Genomic DNA, 19,770 nt, shown 5'->3' with positions numbered 1-19,770 from the left:
AAAGGGATTAGGGTGTCTACCACGCTGGCCCAATGCAGATTGGCAGACTTCACACTCACACACAGAGAATTAAGAAAGTTCTCTGGTAGGATTCCTCATAATGTTTTTTTTTTCACCATTTGAGACATGTGATATTTAATTTATTTTTAAAAAATGCACACAACTAAAAAATTGGAGGTACATGCCCTGGACCGGAATCGAACTCACACCCTCCAGAATCAGAGGCAAAGGTCATATCCCACTGGGCTATCATGGCTCTTCATATTTATTACATTGATTATGATGTTATTGTTATATTTTTGTTTCAGATCAAAAAAAGTTAGATCAAGAAAATGCACAAAAAAATAATGAATTACTTTTTAGTATGAAGCAAAACCAAAATTTGGATATGTATTTTTCATTTGGTCACATGATAAATAAAACCCAATCAGTGTATGTACAGTTTTTTACTAAGGAAAAGAAAGAAGATGACAGTTATTCAGTAAAGTTAGAGAAAATATTTAAAAATGAGTCTTCATACTATGTGTGTAAGTACTTGTGTCTTACAATGCAGCAAGACAACTTTGCCTGCTATCATCTTACACTGTGATGTAACTAACTAAGATTGATGTTGAGAGATATCCAATATAATTGAAAAAAAACCAAGTTTACAATGGTCATCCACATCACCTGAATTGAATACACTTTTAACCAACTTAAAAAAAGGAAGAGCTTCTCAATGTGACACATTTTTTTTTTAATATTCGTTACCTCATATCTTCATTATTTATTAACCAATTTAAAACCAATTGTTTGAAAGAGTGTATTTCCAGAATGGCCCCATTTCATTTTCATGAAATTTAGTTTAGTAATTTTGTGTTAAAACCAAAATAACTGTCTTTAAAGTTGGTTCAATTTTTATATAAAAAGATTATTGAGCTATCACTTATGTTAGACAGATGTCATATCCACTGGGCTATCACAGCTCATTCTGAGAGGAGACTCGTGTTTAGTAGTGAGCCGAATATGAGTTGATAATGATGATATATATAAAAATGAATCCATATATCCCTTGGTCATGCGTGAACGACTGGACCAATTTCACTATTTTTTTTTTATGTGTATGTTATTGTCAGGAGAAGGTTCTTATGACAGAGAAAAAATTAAAAAAATTGAAGTGATAGGGTAGGGTAGGGTAGTTGAAAGTTTATATCAAGTTTCATGCGGGCGTCTGCTAGTCATTTATAAAGTAGTTTAAATATATTTTGTTGACTGTATTATTTTGTTTTAGTGGAAAGCACAAATCCAACACTGAAGAATCTCAAACAGCTCAAAAGAATGTTAGAAAGAAGTAATCATCTGGGAAATATATTGTGTCGCATAAGGGCTTCATTCTACGCCCATAAATTTAGGAATGCTCCCGCACCAGTGGGATCACTGCATCATAAGTTGAATTGTTTAAAACTTAATACAACAGAGTAAAAGATAATAGGTGTTCTAAAATAACAATCCCATTATTATTATGTTTCAAGTTTTAAATTAAGATCATAAACAACCTCATAGTATAGGAAATGAAATATATAAAGACTTCAAGCCAAAAAATCTGAAGATATGAGCCATTTCGATGCACAATGTGAACTGTTACTGTGATCTAGTCGTATTTAGGTAGGTGCATGAATATTAATTGTCTATTTACAATGCATGCAATATTTGTAACTTTTTATTTGTAAACCTAAGTTAATTTCATACCTCAAATCAAATCGAATTTCTTATTATAAAAGAGTAGTTGTTGGAGATAAACTAATTTTATGCCCATATCTAGTAAGATGGGGCCTTAAATCTTCTTATACATTTGTACAAATTAAAATAATTTAAGTGCTTTAGTTCCTTTTATAATATTTTAGAAATTATAGTGAGTGTAACTTGAAACAGTAACTATTTAAAAATTATTTTACTTGCAGTGCACCCCCAAAATACTTGCAGTGCACCCCCAAAATACTTGCAGTGCACCCCCAAAATACTAAACTCAAAATAACTGTTATACAATTCTCAGTACTGAAAGTTGAATTGTCTTTATTTACTTTCTCTACTGCGCAGGTTTTCAAGGTATCAAATCCTCAATTGTCGAAGTATAAAACATATTTTTGATATTTTGTAAGAAATTGTGTCTCCAGTCTTAATTCTTAGTCAGTGATTCTTAGCTTTGTGGCCTTAAGCGGTTTTTTAACAAACTTTCTTTCAACTTTCAACCTTTTTTAAAAGTGGTATGTGTGGTAAACATTGGAATCTCATATGGACTAAGTGTTATAAACATAATTGTTTTAAGAGTCATATAATATGGTCCGGCACCCATGGGAAAACTGCATACCAGGTTTAATAGTTAAGAATAAATAAATGTTAAGATAAAATAGATAGATGTCCTGAAATATCAGGTCCTTTATGTTGCTATAAATTGTGTAATTTAAGATCATTAACTACTTAGTATAGGAAATGAAATGAAACAGATAAAACTTCTAATTTAAAAATAACGAAGATATGAACTGTTGGTCATTTCAATGGACGCTTTGTGAACTATTAAGTACTGTGATCTAATTATATTTAGGTAGGTACATGAAAATTTATTTTTTATTTTTGTTTGCATGATTTGTAACTTTTTTTATAAACTTGTGTTAATACCTCAATAGTTTAAGTACCTACTGGTCATATACTTGTTAAAATTTGAGAAATATAAAGAGTTTAACATACAATAATATTATTCATTATGTTCCTTGCATTGTTCCCCAATAACCCTTAGTTTCAGAACATGATTCAAAACTGTATCTTGATACTTTGGCTGAAGTTTTTACTCCTTTTTCACAAAAATGAAAAAGACACGCCCTACCAAACCAACAATGACGCAGGATAACGACCATGCTGTATCTACTTTCCCTACCACTTTAGCAACTTCTTTAGAACTGTCAGAGTACACTTTATCATTTTGCTTATAGTGTTCTTCAATAGTGAAAATTTGTTCTTCGGTAAATTTGATAGGAATTTCTGCGCCTTTCACCTGCGTATCGCGAGAGATGGCGCTATGATCGATTTTAAATATTGATTTAGGGCATGTGAGGCATGTCATGTATATCGACGACAAACACAGAGCTTCAGGTCTTGTTTCATAATAAGCGACAGAGTCCTAGCGGGGATCTCCATTCCTCGCGATAAGATTTTTTGCTTCTGCATCCATCCATGTACCTACCACATCGCCTAGCACATTTGGAGCCGTCGGTCGTATTCCAGACAATTCAAAAGCTTGGTATAAGCCATACGTTCATATCGTACCTATTATCAGTTTCAACAGATACAACAACTTTCTCTGTTAGAACTACAAAAGCTGTTAATGCTGTTAAAGCCAGAAGTCGTCAGCGTCAGCATCTCAAGTTTTACGATTATATCTGAATGGCCGACAGGCTTGGAATTTGTATGTACCTGACAACTTATTGGAAGAAAGTAAAGCTCTAATTTTTATATTATGACCCAGGGCCTTGTGATAAAAACCACACAGGACAGTACCTCCAAAATAGGGAATACCTGCTAACATAGAGGAAAATAGAAAAACCGTAATCTAAATTATATTTTTATTGATTATAGACGTACCCACCACCTAATTAAACAATTTTAATGTTACTTCGTAGTATCACAAAATAGGAGATTATCTAATGTTACCTACTTTAAAAAATAATTATTATTACCTAATTAAAAAGATATCAAAGTAAATGCAGAAGTGCTTTTCGAGTCATCTTTTTATTACGATAGACAGACATGAAAACTGGTAATGTGTCGACTAATGCTCCAACCAAACGTAAGTACCGTTGGAAACCATTATCGTCGGAATTTTCATATTAAGAATGATTTTTAGTTTAGTTTGATAAAATAAATACGCAGAAAAAAAGGTTTGTGACAACTGGAATTTCAGGGTCTGGACCGTGCCGGCTTTGGAAGGTATCGGGTTTCAAGAGATCACACCCTCAATTGTCCAAGTATAAAATATATTATTTAGTATTTTCTACAAATGAGAAATCATGTCTCCAGTCTCGTATGTGATTCTTAGCTTCATGACAATAAGTTTTTTTTTTACATTTTCTACCTTTACAAAATGTGGTATATCTAACATGCAAATGGGGTCAATTATGGACTAATTGTCACGATTTTTAAACGTCATGAAATATGTATATAATTATATAATATGACACCTACAAAGTCATAAGCCATGTAATAATAGGTAAACAAAATTAACGACTATCTAATAATATGCAAAGGAGAACTTATCTTTACCCTTACATAACGATTATTTCTATTCTCACATATATCATGTATGTATAACAAAAAAACATAACTAAACATTTTATTCTATTAACACTATATTATTTAAAAAGAGTCTCAAGACTTTCTAGATATCCGCTTTGCCAATAACAATACTTTGTTATATTTTTTATGCCTAAATTAATTAACACTTATAATATAACTTTATCAAAAAAGGAAAAAAATATAAAGGTAATGAAGTCTAGTAAAAATATAAATGTAACCGCCAAGTACCGCGACACGAGTAGTTTGAAGAAAACATTATTCTGAAGTATTTTAATTTATTATAGATATACTACATAGGTCCGTTTAATAATTCCGTGGAATTCTGATTTTCTCTTTCTGATTCGTGGGTTTCTTATTCAATTTCCGGTGTTTCCAAAATGTTAAACAAATCCCATAACATATTTGACAAATTCAACTTATACTTTCAATTCTAAAAATAAAATTTATACAGGCTTTTAAGTTTCAATTAAATTATAAATCTCAATTTCAAGTAATACAATTAACAAAATATCAAATTCGATAGAAATGTCGTAGGAAAAAAACTAGAAAATATTTGTTTGTTTGCATGGAATAGGCTCCGATATTACTGAACCTATTTGAAAAATTCTATCACTGTTTAAAAGCTACACTACCTCCGAGAGCTATAGGCTGTAATTGATCCCTTTATTGTACGGGAACGGAAATTACGCGAATGAAAATAAAATATAAAACGATTTACCTAAAACCGCCGCTGGGCTACTTTTGTCCCACCTATATTTAAAACTATAATACGATATTAAATCATCGTCATAATATAGTAAATCCATCATAGACAATTTGACAGCACAACACAGTATTTATGTTGTTCGTTTACCCCCTTACCACAACGAGCTCAACTCAATCAAATTGGTTCGGGCTCAGGGGACGAGAAACAATAAAACTGCAAGATGGCATAAGTGAAAGAACTTCTGCTGGAAGGTATAAAAGATGTTGGACCAGCACAATGACAAGACTGCATCGCGCACGCCATAAAAGAAGAACATAAACAATGTCAATCTGACTTTAGTGTTAATGATGACGCGATTATGATGATGATGATAAGGATGACGATGACGGCGACGACTATGATGATAATTGATAGATAAAGCTTCCTATAATCACTTGATGATTATTTTTTCCTTACATAGCAAAATAAATGATTTTAAATATATTTTAAAGCGTGCATCATTTCGATTTTCAATATTTAAATTATAAATATTTATTCTTGTATAATTTAGGTGAAATAAATTTTCACATTTAGAATAATTTTTTGTTTCATTTGATAAACAAACACGCAGGAAAACAGGTTTGTGACAACTGAATTTCTAAAGTAATTGAACCGGAAATAGAAACGTCTGGATTCCACGGAATTTACAAACAGACTAGTTCGAAAAGGAAAAAAAATACATAAAGTTAAAGACAATGATATAAGCGCCAAGTGCTTTCGTTCATAATTAATATGTATAACAAAACTTCGTCAAAAAACGCCAATCAGCAAGAAAGTTACGTGAAACATTTTATTCAATGGTAAACAAATGTTCAATGTCTTTTATTTTCTCAAAGAGAAATTTCGGATCTTCTTTCGTCCGTTTTCCTATAACAGTATAATTTTTATTCAAGAGATCTTTGCTTATCGAAACTGATATCAGGCTTTTGGCCAGTTCCATTTGCTCATCGACTGGTGGAACATCCGTAAAATTACCTGCAAAATTATACATCGACTGTTAATATTCCAACCTACCTACCTTTAAATACCCACTATACAACTTTCTTGAATACACTAAATATATATTATTTAATCAAAATATATATAACTCAAAGGCGACTGACTGACTGACATAGTGATCTATCAGCGATCAGCCCAAACCACTGGATGGATCGGGCTGAAATTTCGCATGCATTAGATTTTATGATGTAGGCATCTGCTAAGAAAAGATTTTGATCAATTCTACCCCCAAGGGGATATAATGAGGGATGAAAGTTTGTATGAAACTTTGTCAATTTTGCGGCGATTTGGCTGAAATTTGGAATGAAAATAGATTTTACAATGGATTAACAAATAGGCTACTTTTCATCCATCAAAAATCCGTAGTTCCGGCGGCATTTGTGAAAAACTGATTTCCACGCGGACGAAGTCGTGGGCGCCCGCTAGTATAATAATATATTTAGTGTATTTTCAAACTAGTCTATAAATATTAAAAAGATTTAAAGTTCGTGAGGTTATTGGGAGTAATCTCTGGATCTACTAAACCGATTTTGAAACTACTTTTACCATTAGAAAACCAAGTTAGTTGTGAGTGTCATGGACTATATTTATCATCGCATTCCAACGGGAACAGGAACTACGCAGGAGAAGCTGCGGGGCGTCTGCTAGTTAAAATTAAAAGTTTACAATATCTTCTCCGCAGTGCCGGATTAAGCTAGCGCGGGGCCTGTAGCAAATTTAAACAGGGGGCCCTTTTAGGTTAAAAAAAAACACATTCTAATTTATTTTTTCCGCCCAAAATTGACCTTCATATTTAAATATTTAATGGTTTAAGATTTTACTGAAATCTACAAATAGGATGCTATATTCTGTATTGTTTTTTTCTAAATTTTCGGTATATTACTTCGGAGTTTCAAGTTTGTATCAAGCTTGAACAGTATGAGTATATATCCTTGAACAACAAACAAAACAAACAAAAGCTCTTCATTTTCAAATGATCCTCATAAGAAACTCTTTCATTTGATGAATGACACTGAAGTTTGCAAAAAAAAAAAAATTTGTCCATATTGCCCACCAAAAGTGACCTACATATTTTTTTCTCGAACGCGGGGCCTGTAGCAAATGCTACCTACCGCCCAGTGGCTAATCCGGCGCTGCTTTACAGATAATATATCTTACCTATAAATGATAGGACTAGAGATTCAGGTAACAAGGGCGGTGGTCCAGACCAGCCTAGTGCCTCATATGCAGTACCATCGCTTGACAAAAGGAAGTTGTATGGCAGGGAATCGTTTACACTAAATGATGCCTGAAAATATATATAGTTTTAGGAAGGTACAAGCGTAATATTTGTTGATGTAAAGGTCGAAAGCCAAAGCCTATAATAATAATAATACTGTGAAATTAACTTCAGACATAAACATGACTTTTATAAAAAATGTATAAAATTTAACACAGGGTGAAATTTTTGAAGTTTTTTCATGTTAAACCGACCGTTTGTTTTCACAAATATAACTTTAAAAGTGGTTGAATTTTTTATCCTCATTACATTTTACATTACATCGATTGCTAATGTTTCTGTTTGAACCAGTAAAATAATTAAGAGTTGTTGTTACACAGTAAGATTTTCCAGCACCTACAGCTTCCCACAATCTGGTTGATGTCAGTCCACCTAGCCCGGAGGTTGACAAACATTGTGCTTTAACTATTAGCATAACAAAATAGTACCTTTATTTCCTTCAGCAGCACAAGACAGGATTCCAAATCACGACATTCTCTCGTATCAGTCTGCTCTATAACAACAGTGTTCGCTTGGAATGGTTGTGTTGAAGGAAGATCTACATGTGTTGGATCCCAGTCAGATTTATTAACTTGGTGAATTGGCCATTTATTTACCGGTGGGAGAATATTTTCTGCAACAAAGAAAGATAATTAATTTAAAAGTGTTTTATACAATGTTCAACCTTAGTGCTGGTGTTCCCTTATTAGAATCCATTTATCGCAATAAGATTTTATTTCAAGACTAGCTGACGCCGCGCGGTTTCACCCGCGTGGTTCCCGTTCCCGTAGGAATACGGGGATATAATATAGCCTTCCTCGATAAATGGGCTATCTAACACTGAAAGAATTTTTCAAATCGGACCAATAGCTCCTGAGATTAGGGCGTTCAATCAAACAAACAAACAAACCCTTCAGCTTTATAACATTAGTATAGATACTATTTTGGATGGTTACATTTCCTGTGCTTTATTAAAGAATTATACTAAATGCTGCGACTATTTAAAGTCAGTAACCCACTTTTTAAACAAATCACAAACAACTATTTTAAGTGAATTTATCTTTGTGACAAAGCATGACTTGAGAAGTATTGCTATAGTATGTATAGTAAAACTACAGGCTTAATGAGCCTTAACACTCAACTAAATACTACAAATAAATACACACAACATTCAACGAATGGACAGAGAGATAATAATTGGAAAAAGTATAAAAAAATAACATGTATAAAAATTAGTAAAACATACCTTCATTATTCTGTAATACTAATAGGTAAATACCTATTGCAATTCCAGAAACAAATACAAGTGACATCAATCCTACCATAAAATATGTGAATTTGTTGCTTCGAACTTCATGTCCTGTGTGATATGATATTGATGTAAGAAGGGATGTTTCCTCAGTTACAAGAGGACTTTCATCCCCGTCAATAGGACTTTCATCCCCGTCAATATTGCGACTGTAAAGGTCCTCGTAGCCTGAGAACAAATGCAAAATACTAAATAATTTATTACACACGGAAAATTTGGTTTGATAGCCCACAACCCTGAGACCTTGTTGCGAAATGCCCGAGTTGCATAACAAATTGACTTCACCAGTGATAACATTGAGGTTATACATGTTTATTGCCCTACCTACAAAGTACTTATGAGGAATTATTGTTAGTTATTATCTCCAAGTAAAAGCCAAAGGACATTTGTGGGGCAAATCTTGAAGAAAAAGACGATACTGAGTCAACATGCATATGATCAACATGTTCTTATATCTATAACCATTAGTAATCAACTATGATTGATGGCTCCTTTATTTTATCCATAATAGGTTTTGATGCACTTTTAGTCGTAGGAATTGAAATGAATACAATTTAACACCAAAATAAACATTTTACATTTAAGATTTTCAAAAATACTATCAAAATGAAATAAAAATGAATTACTGCATAATTTATATAGTCTAAGTTCGATCATGGCATATTTTAAACAAAGTTCACTTATACACAACACACTCACATTGTATCACAAACCATATTTAACTAAATCTGTTTTAATAAAATTATCAAAGCAACATGGCTATATCATATGACATGGTGTTATTTTAAATATATCCATTATAAATATTTTTATCTATTATACCTATTTCTCATACAGTGTATGTTTTAATCAGCGTATTAAATGTTAAAATGAGTTTTAATAGTTAATAAACCAATTTTTATGAGCATACTATTTATTTTACGAAATCTCGAAAATTATTTGACATACAAAGATGAAATTTGACAGGGAGATATGGTATGGTAGGGGTAGGGGAAGGTAGGTAGTAGTAATAGGGTCCGCTAGTTTTAAATATATAACTATTAACTTACAGTTTGCTCTGCCCATTACATTCAAACACAACAGGTTTTATGGACTTCTATACAAGTACTAAATCTAGAAACTTCTTTACTGCTCATTATGCATAACTGTAACAGCCTTGGAACATTGAGATTACTACAATGGTTTTATGGGAAAAGGTTAGCAAAATAAACTCAGGATTTACCTATTGAGATCAATATAAACTTTATAAAAAAAAACCAAGCAACTTGCAACTTGCAACTTGAGAGAAGATGGTTCTGAATGATGCCTAATCATGTTTTTTTGAAATTCAACCTAAAATTGTAATTTTGAATAATTACAATTCAACAAAACTAATCATATTCATATTGATGCATAAGTTTTAAAACAATATGTAGGTTGATACACAGTGATTGATTGAGTGACCATGTTAGATAAAGATTATGGACTTGTTTCAGGGTTTCTTTAAATCTACAAGTAGAAAACTTCTTGAATAACTTATAACTAACTAAACTAATTTATTTTCAAATTACATTTTTTTTAATTAAACAAACATTATATTTGAGATCCGACTAATAAGTTAGTTTATTTGGTGTATCACACAATGTGCACAGTTTAAAAGTTTTTTTTAACTTTCCATCTTGCTCCATAAGTACATTAATTTCAACTTAATTGGTCCAGTGATCCCAAGAAAATTTATTGTGATGGACGGATACAAGTGATTTTATAACGGTTCTGTTTGTATACACACATAAGTAGTTTCAGAAACCTAACCATACAAGTGTGAGTTGAAGTCAAAGTGACCAAGGGTTCTGTACAAATTTGTAATATATTTGCTTAACCTCAGTAATTGAATTTGTTGACAGACAGACAGAATGGCAACACAGTGATCCTATAAGGGTTCCATTTTAACCTTTTTATGCACATCACCATGAAAAATTATATAGAATTCATACCTGTTGATCTGAGCATCTTTCACTCACTTATAATATTTAGTCAAGTTTATAATTTTATCTTATCCTGTGTTAAGCAGGTATTAATCTGAAACAAAAATTGTATATTATTACAGAACAAAGTAAAATTACACTAACAAATAAGGTAATAATTATTGTAAATGAGGAGATCATTAGAAATGATTCATTAAGGGAAACTTTACTATGAGTACACCATGTTATATGTAAACTTATTTGTTCTCCAAACAATAGTTGTGATTGTATGTCATATAAGACAGTCTCAATGTTTATTTAACATCAGTTACAGTATTTAATCATTTTTTTTAAAACCAACAGATTTAGTTGACAAAAACCTTCTTTTTTTTCTCATTGGATCTGAGATCAGTCGTTAAACTATAAGCAGTTGAGTTGTGAGACTTTAGGGCAGTTTCTGACAGGAGAGCCTTAGCTCTGCCGTCACCTAGTCATCGAGCATGTCAGCTCGCTTCAGGCGTTTGATTTGCGGCGCTACCACCAATGAGCTAGAGAGGCGATTGGGATGTCGCGTTAGCCTTTCTTAATGCTTTTTGTAGTTATTACTGATTTCCTCACAGACAGTTGACATTTCAAGGTATTCGTGGGTTTCATTGTTGCAAATGAACCAAGCTGCATCTGTGATAATCCTTAGTATGTTATTTTGTATCCTTTGGATGCGCATTGCATTTGATTTATTGCACGCGCCCCATAGCTGAATGCCGTAAAGCCAGACAGGTTTTAACACTGCACAGTATATGAGTAATTTGTAGTTTAGTCTCAGTGTAGACTGTCTGCCAAGTAACCAAACCAGATTTCTGACCCTTGTGTTAAGCTCGTTTCTTTTATTATCAATATGGTATTTCCAGGTCAAATGTTGGTCCAGATGGAAGTCCAAGTACTTGACACATGTTGTTGGAGGCAGGTCTTTGTTTCTGAGCTTAACAGAAGGGCACCGATTTTCATAGTGCAAAGGTGATATGATGGGATTTTGATGCACTCGCTACAATTCGCAATTTAGAAAGCCATAGGTGTGTTGCATTGATTTGATTTTCGAGGACGAAACTAGCTTGATTTGCATCTTTGTTGCAAGACAAGGAAGCTGCATCATCAGCATATGTTGCAATGGTGACATCGGGTGATTGTGGTAAGTCACAGGTAAATATGTCATAAAGCACTGGTCCAAGAACCGAGCCCTGGGGTACACCTGCTGAGTAAATATAGAAACTGGATCTAGCTTCGCACTGGATAACTTTGAATATTCTATTTTCCAGATAAGATACAAGTAACAAAAACATAGAATGTGGTACAAGTTTCTTTAGTTTTGCCAAAAGCCCTTTATATACTCTGTCAAAGGCTGTTGGACAAAAAACTATATTATAAATATAATTATATCGGCGTCCAAGTAAGTATAGTGGTGAATTAAAAAAAAATGTTGATAACTTTTGGTATCAATTGTATCAAATATTTGACGACTGACTGACAATATCAGGCTAGTTGCAGGGAATCGCTGGATTCAGGCGCCTCACAGGATCGTGATGTTTGTTTGATCGTGAAGGCCTATTTCCTGCAGTGGACGTCCATCGGCTGATATGATGATGATGGATGCTGATGTAAATAGTATTATATTATAATTATGTTAAATTTCATGTAACAATTTCCTGTGTTCAGGAAAATGTGTTCAGGATACTTCAAGTTTTTTACATTTTAAAATAAATTTTAAAACAAATATTATGCTATAAGTAATAATTATGGGCACATTGTTGAATGTACTCACTAACCAATCTGGGAAGTTTCTTGGTGGTGGTGGTTTCTTGTTAAATATATTGTACTATTTATTGATAATTAGGTGCAAATCACTGTCGAAATAATAGGTATAGTATACCGAATGTAGTTAGTAGTTTTATACGAAGTTTATGGTGTAGATATTCAGGTGATATAGATATTTATGGAACGTGACGCTTTTTGAGAACCTTTCATTCGAAAACCACGTTTTCACAAAAAAAAGTTTAAGTCAACTTTTTCTCAATTCACCCTCAATTTTTATAAAAGGGTTTCGTTTAGGAATTATAAAATACATCAAGCAGCATAATTTTAACTAGTAACTTTGAGTTTTTTTTCTAAAAGGATCTTTGAGGTAAATTTTTTAATAACTTACGGAGGATGGTTGCTTTTATGGTGGGTAGTATATTTTTTCCATTCTATTGTTATCAGATTATGTTATGTAATTTTGTCCGTTAAATATATCTTTATGATAATTGAGGGTGTTCTGCATCGTTCTTCAACCATTTATTTTTTTCTGAAATAATTGAGATATTTTCTTTGTTCTGTCAAAAAATCTTATTTTGTATACCACAGACCGCAGAACAGATTATGACAGACACAGACGCAATCACAATAATAATTTAATCTTTGCAGTTTGTACAGACGTCTCTGTTTTCACGTCAAATACGATGACAGACAAACACTCAAAGAAGTCAAAGACATATAAATTAATACATACAGCTGATACCCACGACAAGCCCGCGGCTTTGTCCGCGTGAATACTTGTAGGATATATTCTATTGTCTAAAAGATAATACTTATATTATTTACGCATATAAAACATCAATCATAGATCAATGCATTTACGTGTAATAAATGATATAAATTTTGGTTTCGTTGGATTCCGAACGCAAATTATTCGCAATGGTTAAGTTGGCGATACTGCCGCGCCACAGTCTTTTCGCGCGGTTTTTAAACGCGACCCACGGTTAAACAAAATATCATAGATACCATAGGTTGCGATATTAAAAGCTCACGATTTAATAATATGTAATATTATATAAATCTACATCAGAAACCCATTGACAGATCTTTGTTATTTTATAAAATCTGAATCATGCGAATTGCATTGTTTAAATGCCTGCCAAAATTATTGCGGCAATGCGGTTTACCAAGAATAAAATTAATAATAAATAAAAAAATTAAATACAGTAATGTACAATCCCATGCTAGATGGGGTCGGCGTATCATGATTTCACATGTTGTCGATTCGGCTGTATTTTAACGACCGTGCGGACTCTGAAATTGTTTTAATTTTCGTGTTTTAAATTTTTTTTTCTCGGTCGTCTCTGGTTTTTTTTTCGTGTTGAGTAAGTGCCGATGGCTCCATGTGGGACCACTACGGCGTCACCGGGGGGTTTGGGCGAGCGCAGAGAGAGATGTTTCATGTAACTAGCTATTATATCTGGTACTCGTCGTCCCCTAGATGGGAGTCCCTAAGCCAAAGAGTAAATTAATCCCTAAGCTAAGCACACCTAACTTGGCTAATCCAGGACATACGAAGTGTATGGAACCCTCATAACTTTAATTTTAAGTTTTCAACTAAATAAATAGTATCTCTACTATCTAATAATATTATTAACTGATGTTTCGAAACTGCTTAAACTAAGCATAATCGAAATAAATGGATTTTGATTTGATTTGGACATGAATACAAAATAATATTATTGCTATAAATATACTATTGCTATTTACATTTTTACAGGGGCCATTCGTTATCAACCCATATTCGGCTCACTGCTGAGCTCGAGTCTCCTCTCAGAATGAGGGGTTAGGCCAATAGTCCACAACGCTGGCCCAATGCGGATTGGAAGACATCACACACGCATAGAATTAAAAAAAATCTCTGGTATGCAGGTTTCCTCACGATGTTTTTCCTTCACCGTTTGAGACACGTGACATTTAATTTCTTAAAATGCATACAACTGAAAAGTTGGAGGTGCATGCGCGGGACCGGATTCGAAGCCACACCTTCCAGAATCGGAGGCAGAGGTCATATCCATTGGGCTCTCAGGGGTCATTAATGTATTAATAAAATTTTGTTGATAAATTCGGTCATGGGTTATATTAAAATTAAATTTCTCGTTACTTTTTACAAACGCACCTTGGGGGTTTCTTTTCCGTTGTCACCATTTTACAATATTCTCTAAAACTAAGTAAGGTACCTTACCCAGTCATATACTTTAATACTTTTCTAGCAGTCAGTATATTTTAAATGACCTAAAATATAAATGTATTGAGTTACTATGTGCGTTAGCGTTGCTTATATTTATGAAATAACTGTTAAACTGTTCATCAATCCACGGGATGAACTTAGTCGATTTTTAATATTTATTTAATCAAAGTATGTGTTTCTATATATACACTGTAGTTCATTGATCCCCTTACTAAAAAAAAACCATTTGGACAAAAATTAATAAAATCTTTGAAGACACTTGTGACTGCCTCATCGGAGTTGATTTTTTTTCCTTGCAAGATGTAAAAAAAATGGTAATCTGTTGGAGCAAGATCCGGGGATTAAAAATTTGAAAAAAAGAAATGTATTGGGGTTCCTTCCCTACGTGCAAAGAGAAGATGAATTTTTCATTGTCTACCCCATGGTGTAAGCGTAAGGTATCGCGGTATTTGTGCATAAGAAATTAAAGTGCGAACTTAGTCTACGGAACCCTACACTGCGCGTGGCCCGATACGCAATTAACCGGTTTTTGTGTATATAGATACAATCATTAACACTATAATTCGACTTTTACAGCTAGCGTTTAATTTAACTTCTTAAAAGTTCTTAGTAGGTAAACATTCACCTGCTGCATTTGGGAAGTGAATGGTGTGAATCATACCCTTGTGCAGAGAGCAAGACATCAGTCCGTCATAACCCATATTCGGCTCACTGCTGAGCTCGAGTCTCCTCTCAGAATGAGAGAGGTTAGGCCCATAGTCCACCACGCTGGCCCAATGCGGATTGGCAGACTTCACACACGCAGAGAATTAAGATAATTCTCTTGTATGCAGGTTTCCTCACGATGTTTTCCTTCACCGATTGGGACACGTGATATTTAATTTCTTAAAATGCACACTACTGAAAAGTTGGAGGTGCATGCCCCAGATCGGATTCGAACTCACACCCTCTGGAATCGGAGGCAGAGGTCATATCCACTGGGCTATCACGGCTATAGCAAGACATCAGTCCTGGTAATTTAATTCCCAGGAATGATAACATCATTAACTTAAGATAGGTATATATATATCATAAACAGGCAAAACCTAAGCACGCCAACCCGAGTAATCCAATCTGCAAAATCACTTAATCGTAACGTGGAGGGATATATTAAGGCCCTATAGAAGGTCATTCAAATATACCGTTATTAATGTTTGATAATCCATGAAACAAAATAAATCAAAAACATATTATATAAAGACACTATTATGATAATATTTAATCAGTCTTTACAATGTTAGCTGTTTAATAATTAAACATTATTATGTCTATCATGTAAATGTATTAATTAATCAAAAATAGCTTACTTAGTATTAAAATTGATAACCCTAAGTTATCATTTTTGCAACGTTTGTTAGATGAAACGTGTTAAGCATTAGGTATAGTGTAGCATTGTAAACAAAATCATAAATCTTGAAAATAACATCATAATAATGATTGATCTTTTGATCTCGAAAATTCTAAGTTTCAGAATATACAATAATATATATTATTATATATATACCTACAGTGTTGGTTATGGTGTCCCAAAAAATCAAAGTGATATTTTTGTAATGAATACTCTCTAATTTTGTTTGAATGGTCTCAAAACATTTAAAAAAGAGGTTTTGCGTACTTGATTACGACAACCCGTGCCGACTTGAAGGGAAACATTTCTATGGTTGTACGGCACGACGCAACGGAAATCTCGCATTGCTTCATTGTTATTACTTGATTATTATATTAATAAACGCATCACTTTTAAGAAGTAAACATGTCAGTGGAGGCACGAAGTTCTTAGAAGGATATATTTCTAATATTAGACGTAAAACATCAAATCACCTGTTCGAAACTTTCCTCTAACGGACAAGTACTGGGAGTTTTGTTCCATAATATTCGTATAGTCAATAAAAGTGCAAATTTTACTTGGAAAAGCCAAGTATAACGACTAAATCATTACCTAAATGTGTTAAGAAACTAGTTTCATTATATCAAGTTAGGAGAGATGTGCAAAAAATGCGATAAAAACACAAGTGTTTAAACAACGTTGACAAAAGCTTCTTTCTAACTTAGACAATTTGTTTGACATTGATGATATGCCGATGCGCTTCAGCTAATTAAAATAAAGGAAGATAGGATCTTCTTGGCGCCAAAGAGAACCAGGTCGGCCTGGTCACTAAGTGGACAAAAACTTACAGAAAAAGAAGAAAAGGCGCACTTTAGAAACCGTGAGGAGGAAAAGCGAAGTGCTTAATATTTTGCATCGTTAGCTCTGTTGACAACATCTTATGAACCAGCACAAGAAATCTATTTTGTAATGCATTTTAGCAGTAAAAGCACCTTATAAGGACTTATGCTTGTTGAAGTCCATGAAAGCTTTCGAAACAATAGACCAAAGCATTTTCAAAGCAGCTTTACAGAAGTTTTTCCAGCATTTATGGTGTTTTACAGATGAAGTGTCTGTTTTGCTGCTATTTGGTAATGACGTTGATAAAGAAACTAAAGTAAGAATGGTTGCTCATTTAGCTAAAGAAAACTCATCAGTCCATGATAAACGTTACATCGATTCCAAAGAAGAACTTTGTGGCCCCTTTTTCGGTAGGTCTTATAGGTAATTAATACTTCGATTTTCTTCTACAGTTTATCATACGATTATTTTATTTTTAATAAACGCTTATCATTGATAAGCTTTTCTTCTGATTTAATTTCAGAGAAAAACTTACTTCACCTCTTTCAAAAGCACGTTCCTGGCTAATAAACTCAAAATCGATGTCAGTTTTCTGAAGAAGAGCCCTTTTTTATGGTCAAATGATGATTCGTTCCAACAAGCTCAAAGGAAGCTATTGACACTGAGAGACATGTTTCAGCAGAAAGAGCGGTTAAATTAATGAAAGACTTTCATGGTTTAATCAATGTTATAGAGGAGCAAAAAAAATTTTATAATGTTGATTACAAGAACATAGAAACGTATATCCTGATTGTATAAAAGCAAACTGAAAAGATGTAATGATTAATGTGTTTTTTACTATAAATACTTAATAAATATTATAAATATGCTTTATTTACTGAATATAAATTAATGAAATCTACAATGTCCCTATAGCTATACTAACTTTTCAACCTAATCTTTGACGTCACGTCGGCACGGGTTATCGTTATCTCAATATTATTAAATATGGAGTCAAATGAAAAAAAATGAAAGGATATGTGTTTTGAAATTCGGAAAAAAAAATCTCCCTTATAGCCTGGGACACACTAGTGTTGGTCGACCCCTCACCAGGTGGACTGACGACATCAAGCGAGTCGCAAGGATTCGCTGGATGCAGATGGCTCAGTATCGTGATGTTTCGTAGTCCCTACAAAAAATTTGCAGATATGTACTACTAAAGCGTCATAGCGACCGATTAGGTTTGGTAGATGGTAGGAAGAATAAAGTATGTTTTCACTACGCTTGCTCAAAAACACTGTCATATTACCACTCCACAGCGGGGCTAAACAAGCATATTAGCCTCTAGGGGCTAGAGTAATTTTGTTTTTTTAATTCTTGTCTGTTACGAGTACTAGCCAAGTACTAGCCTACTATAAAACGGAGGTGGTTTTATTCGAAAATAGAATCATTATAGGTAAGGCCCTGATTGTTTTGAAAAATAAATAAAAAACTTTAAATTGGAATGAAATGCAGCGTTCTTGTCTGTGGAATGCGTTTATTTTTTTATTTCATTTTTATTGAGTTGCGAATAGAGCGAGATTTGAAGACATGGGACATCCTTTACGGTGCCTTATATACCTTAATACCTTTGCCTATTTTTCATGTGAAAAAAATAAAATTAAAAAACGAGAATTTATAAAACAATTCGCGTGAATAATAGACACTTGATTTTTTTCCGAAATTCATTGTAAATTTGTGACCGTAACTTACATATTTTTCAACAATAATTGTTATTGTTGTCTTTGTCTAGTGAGAATGGTGATCCTAATTTGGAGATGGACGAAATTTTCAATCAGTTACCATCAAAGTCGAGACGCATTTACTTAAATACTTACCTACGATACCTACGAAAAATTTAATAAGTGAAGAAAATAACAACGAATGGATTCACTTACGAAAGGAGTTTTTTAAACTATTATCTCCGACGTTTACCTCATATATTCATTATTCATCTTCAAAGTAGTCGGAAATTATGTTACCGGGTAAAAGCATCTCCCTATCCAAAATTGTAGACTTTGTACATTTAATTTTCAATTAAAATAAATCATTGAATATTGTACTAAACTATTTTATTTTCTCGCAATCGTAGTGAAAAGCAGAGTGTAACACGTGGGGCTAAACCCATTTTAAACTCGGTTTCTATTTAGGCGGCCCTCGCCATCGTCTCGGGCCCTAAAAATACCTCGTATATAATGGGTCTTTTTAGCCCCTTGTATGACAATCTACTATTAAAGCTTTTAGCGGTGGGGAAAAAAAAAGTTATTACCTACTTTTACTACTACTTTACTTTTTATTTAAATCGACAGAAAATTTCAATTATTATTCGGGGGATTAACTCCTTCAAAATTTACCTCGCTCGTGTTCAAAATTAACAGTGAATCGTGTGAAGTCTGCCAATCCGCATTGGGCCACCGTGGTGGACTATTGACCTAACCCTTTTTATTCTGAGAGGAGACTCGAGATCAACAGTGAGTCGAATAGTGGTTGATAATGATGATAAGCTAAAATTATCTAATTTTCTGGGTAGTTTTTCGTTCCGAATGAACCTTCTATAAAGTATTAGAAGAATTAAAAAGCCGATCAAGTGCGTGTCGGGGCATACGCTGTGTAGAGTTCCGTAGATTATATGAACACTTAAAACCCATATAATTCAAAAATACCGTTAGCGATACACACTATCACTATCACACACAATGGAATAGACGAGAACGCCAATTTTATATATTTCATATATTCATTTTACCATTTTATAGACATGATTAAAATAATATATACTCATGCTAAATTTCACCCGGCTGGGCCAATTAAGGTTTTCTTAATTGGTCCAGGTCTGGCTGGTGGGAGGCTTTGGCCGTGGCTATTTACCACCCTATCGACAAAGATCTACCGCCAAGCCTTTTAGCGTTCCAGTACGATAAACCGCT

General features: G+C 33.4%; 2 protein-coding genes across 3 annotated transcripts in view; one reads left to right on the top strand and one right to left on the bottom strand.

The window, feature by feature from the left end:
- The window catches only part of LOC112046329 (uncharacterized), a gene marked incomplete in the record, with an annotated part of 4,159 nt that extends 2,431 nt beyond the window's left edge, over positions 1-1,728 (top strand). The window contains 2 exon segments of the mRNA XM_052890738.1: positions 309-527; positions 1,271-1,728. Of these exon segments, the coding sequence (XP_052746698.1) occupies positions 309-527; positions 1,271-1,461 (410 nt within the window).
- A 1,854-nt stretch (positions 1,729-3,582) lies between these two features.
- Positions 3,583-13,021, bottom strand: LOC112046328 (peptidoglycan-recognition protein SB2). Of its 2 annotated transcripts, none has more exons than XM_024082940.2 (6): positions 12,778-13,021; positions 10,611-10,695; positions 8,575-8,805; positions 7,778-7,962; positions 7,229-7,358; positions 3,583-6,046 (listed from the first exon to the last, which is right to left on the bottom strand). In XM_024082940.2, the coding sequence occupies exons 2-6, from the start codon at positions 10,624-10,626 to the stop codon at positions 5,862-5,864; spliced, it is 747 nt and encodes a 248-aa protein (XP_023938708.1). In that variant the 5' UTR covers positions 10,627-10,695; positions 12,778-13,021; the 3' UTR covers positions 3,583-5,861. The 2 variants fall into 2 exon arrangements, with proteins under 2 accessions (XP_023938708.1, XP_023938709.1); XM_024082941.2 differs by lacking the exon at positions 12,778-13,021 and adding an exon at positions 12,401-12,574.
- Positions 13,022-19,770: the final 6,749 nt, after the last annotated feature.

Source organism: Bicyclus anynana, chromosome Z, assembly GCF_947172395.1.
Source record: "Bicyclus anynana chromosome Z, ilBicAnyn1.1, whole genome shotgun sequence".
Classification (NCBI taxonomy): domain Eukaryota; kingdom Metazoa; phylum Arthropoda; class Insecta; order Lepidoptera; family Nymphalidae; genus Bicyclus; species Bicyclus anynana.
Note: the sequence above shows the minus strand (reverse complement) of the source record. Positions and strands in the feature narration are given on the sequence as shown.

What these genes read in the sequence shown, in the direction of transcription:
- LOC112046328 (XM_024082940.2), bottom strand. An exon ending in AGTATTACAGAATAATGAAG is followed by an intron (nt 7,963 to 8,574) that starts GTATGTTTTACT and finishes TCTTTGTTGCAG; the next exon opens with AAAATATTCTCCCACCGGTA. An exon ending in TCTAGTCCTATCATTTATAG is followed by an intron (nt 6,047 to 7,228) that starts GTAAGATATATT and finishes ATAATTTTGCAG; the next exon opens with GTAATTTTACGGATGTTCCA.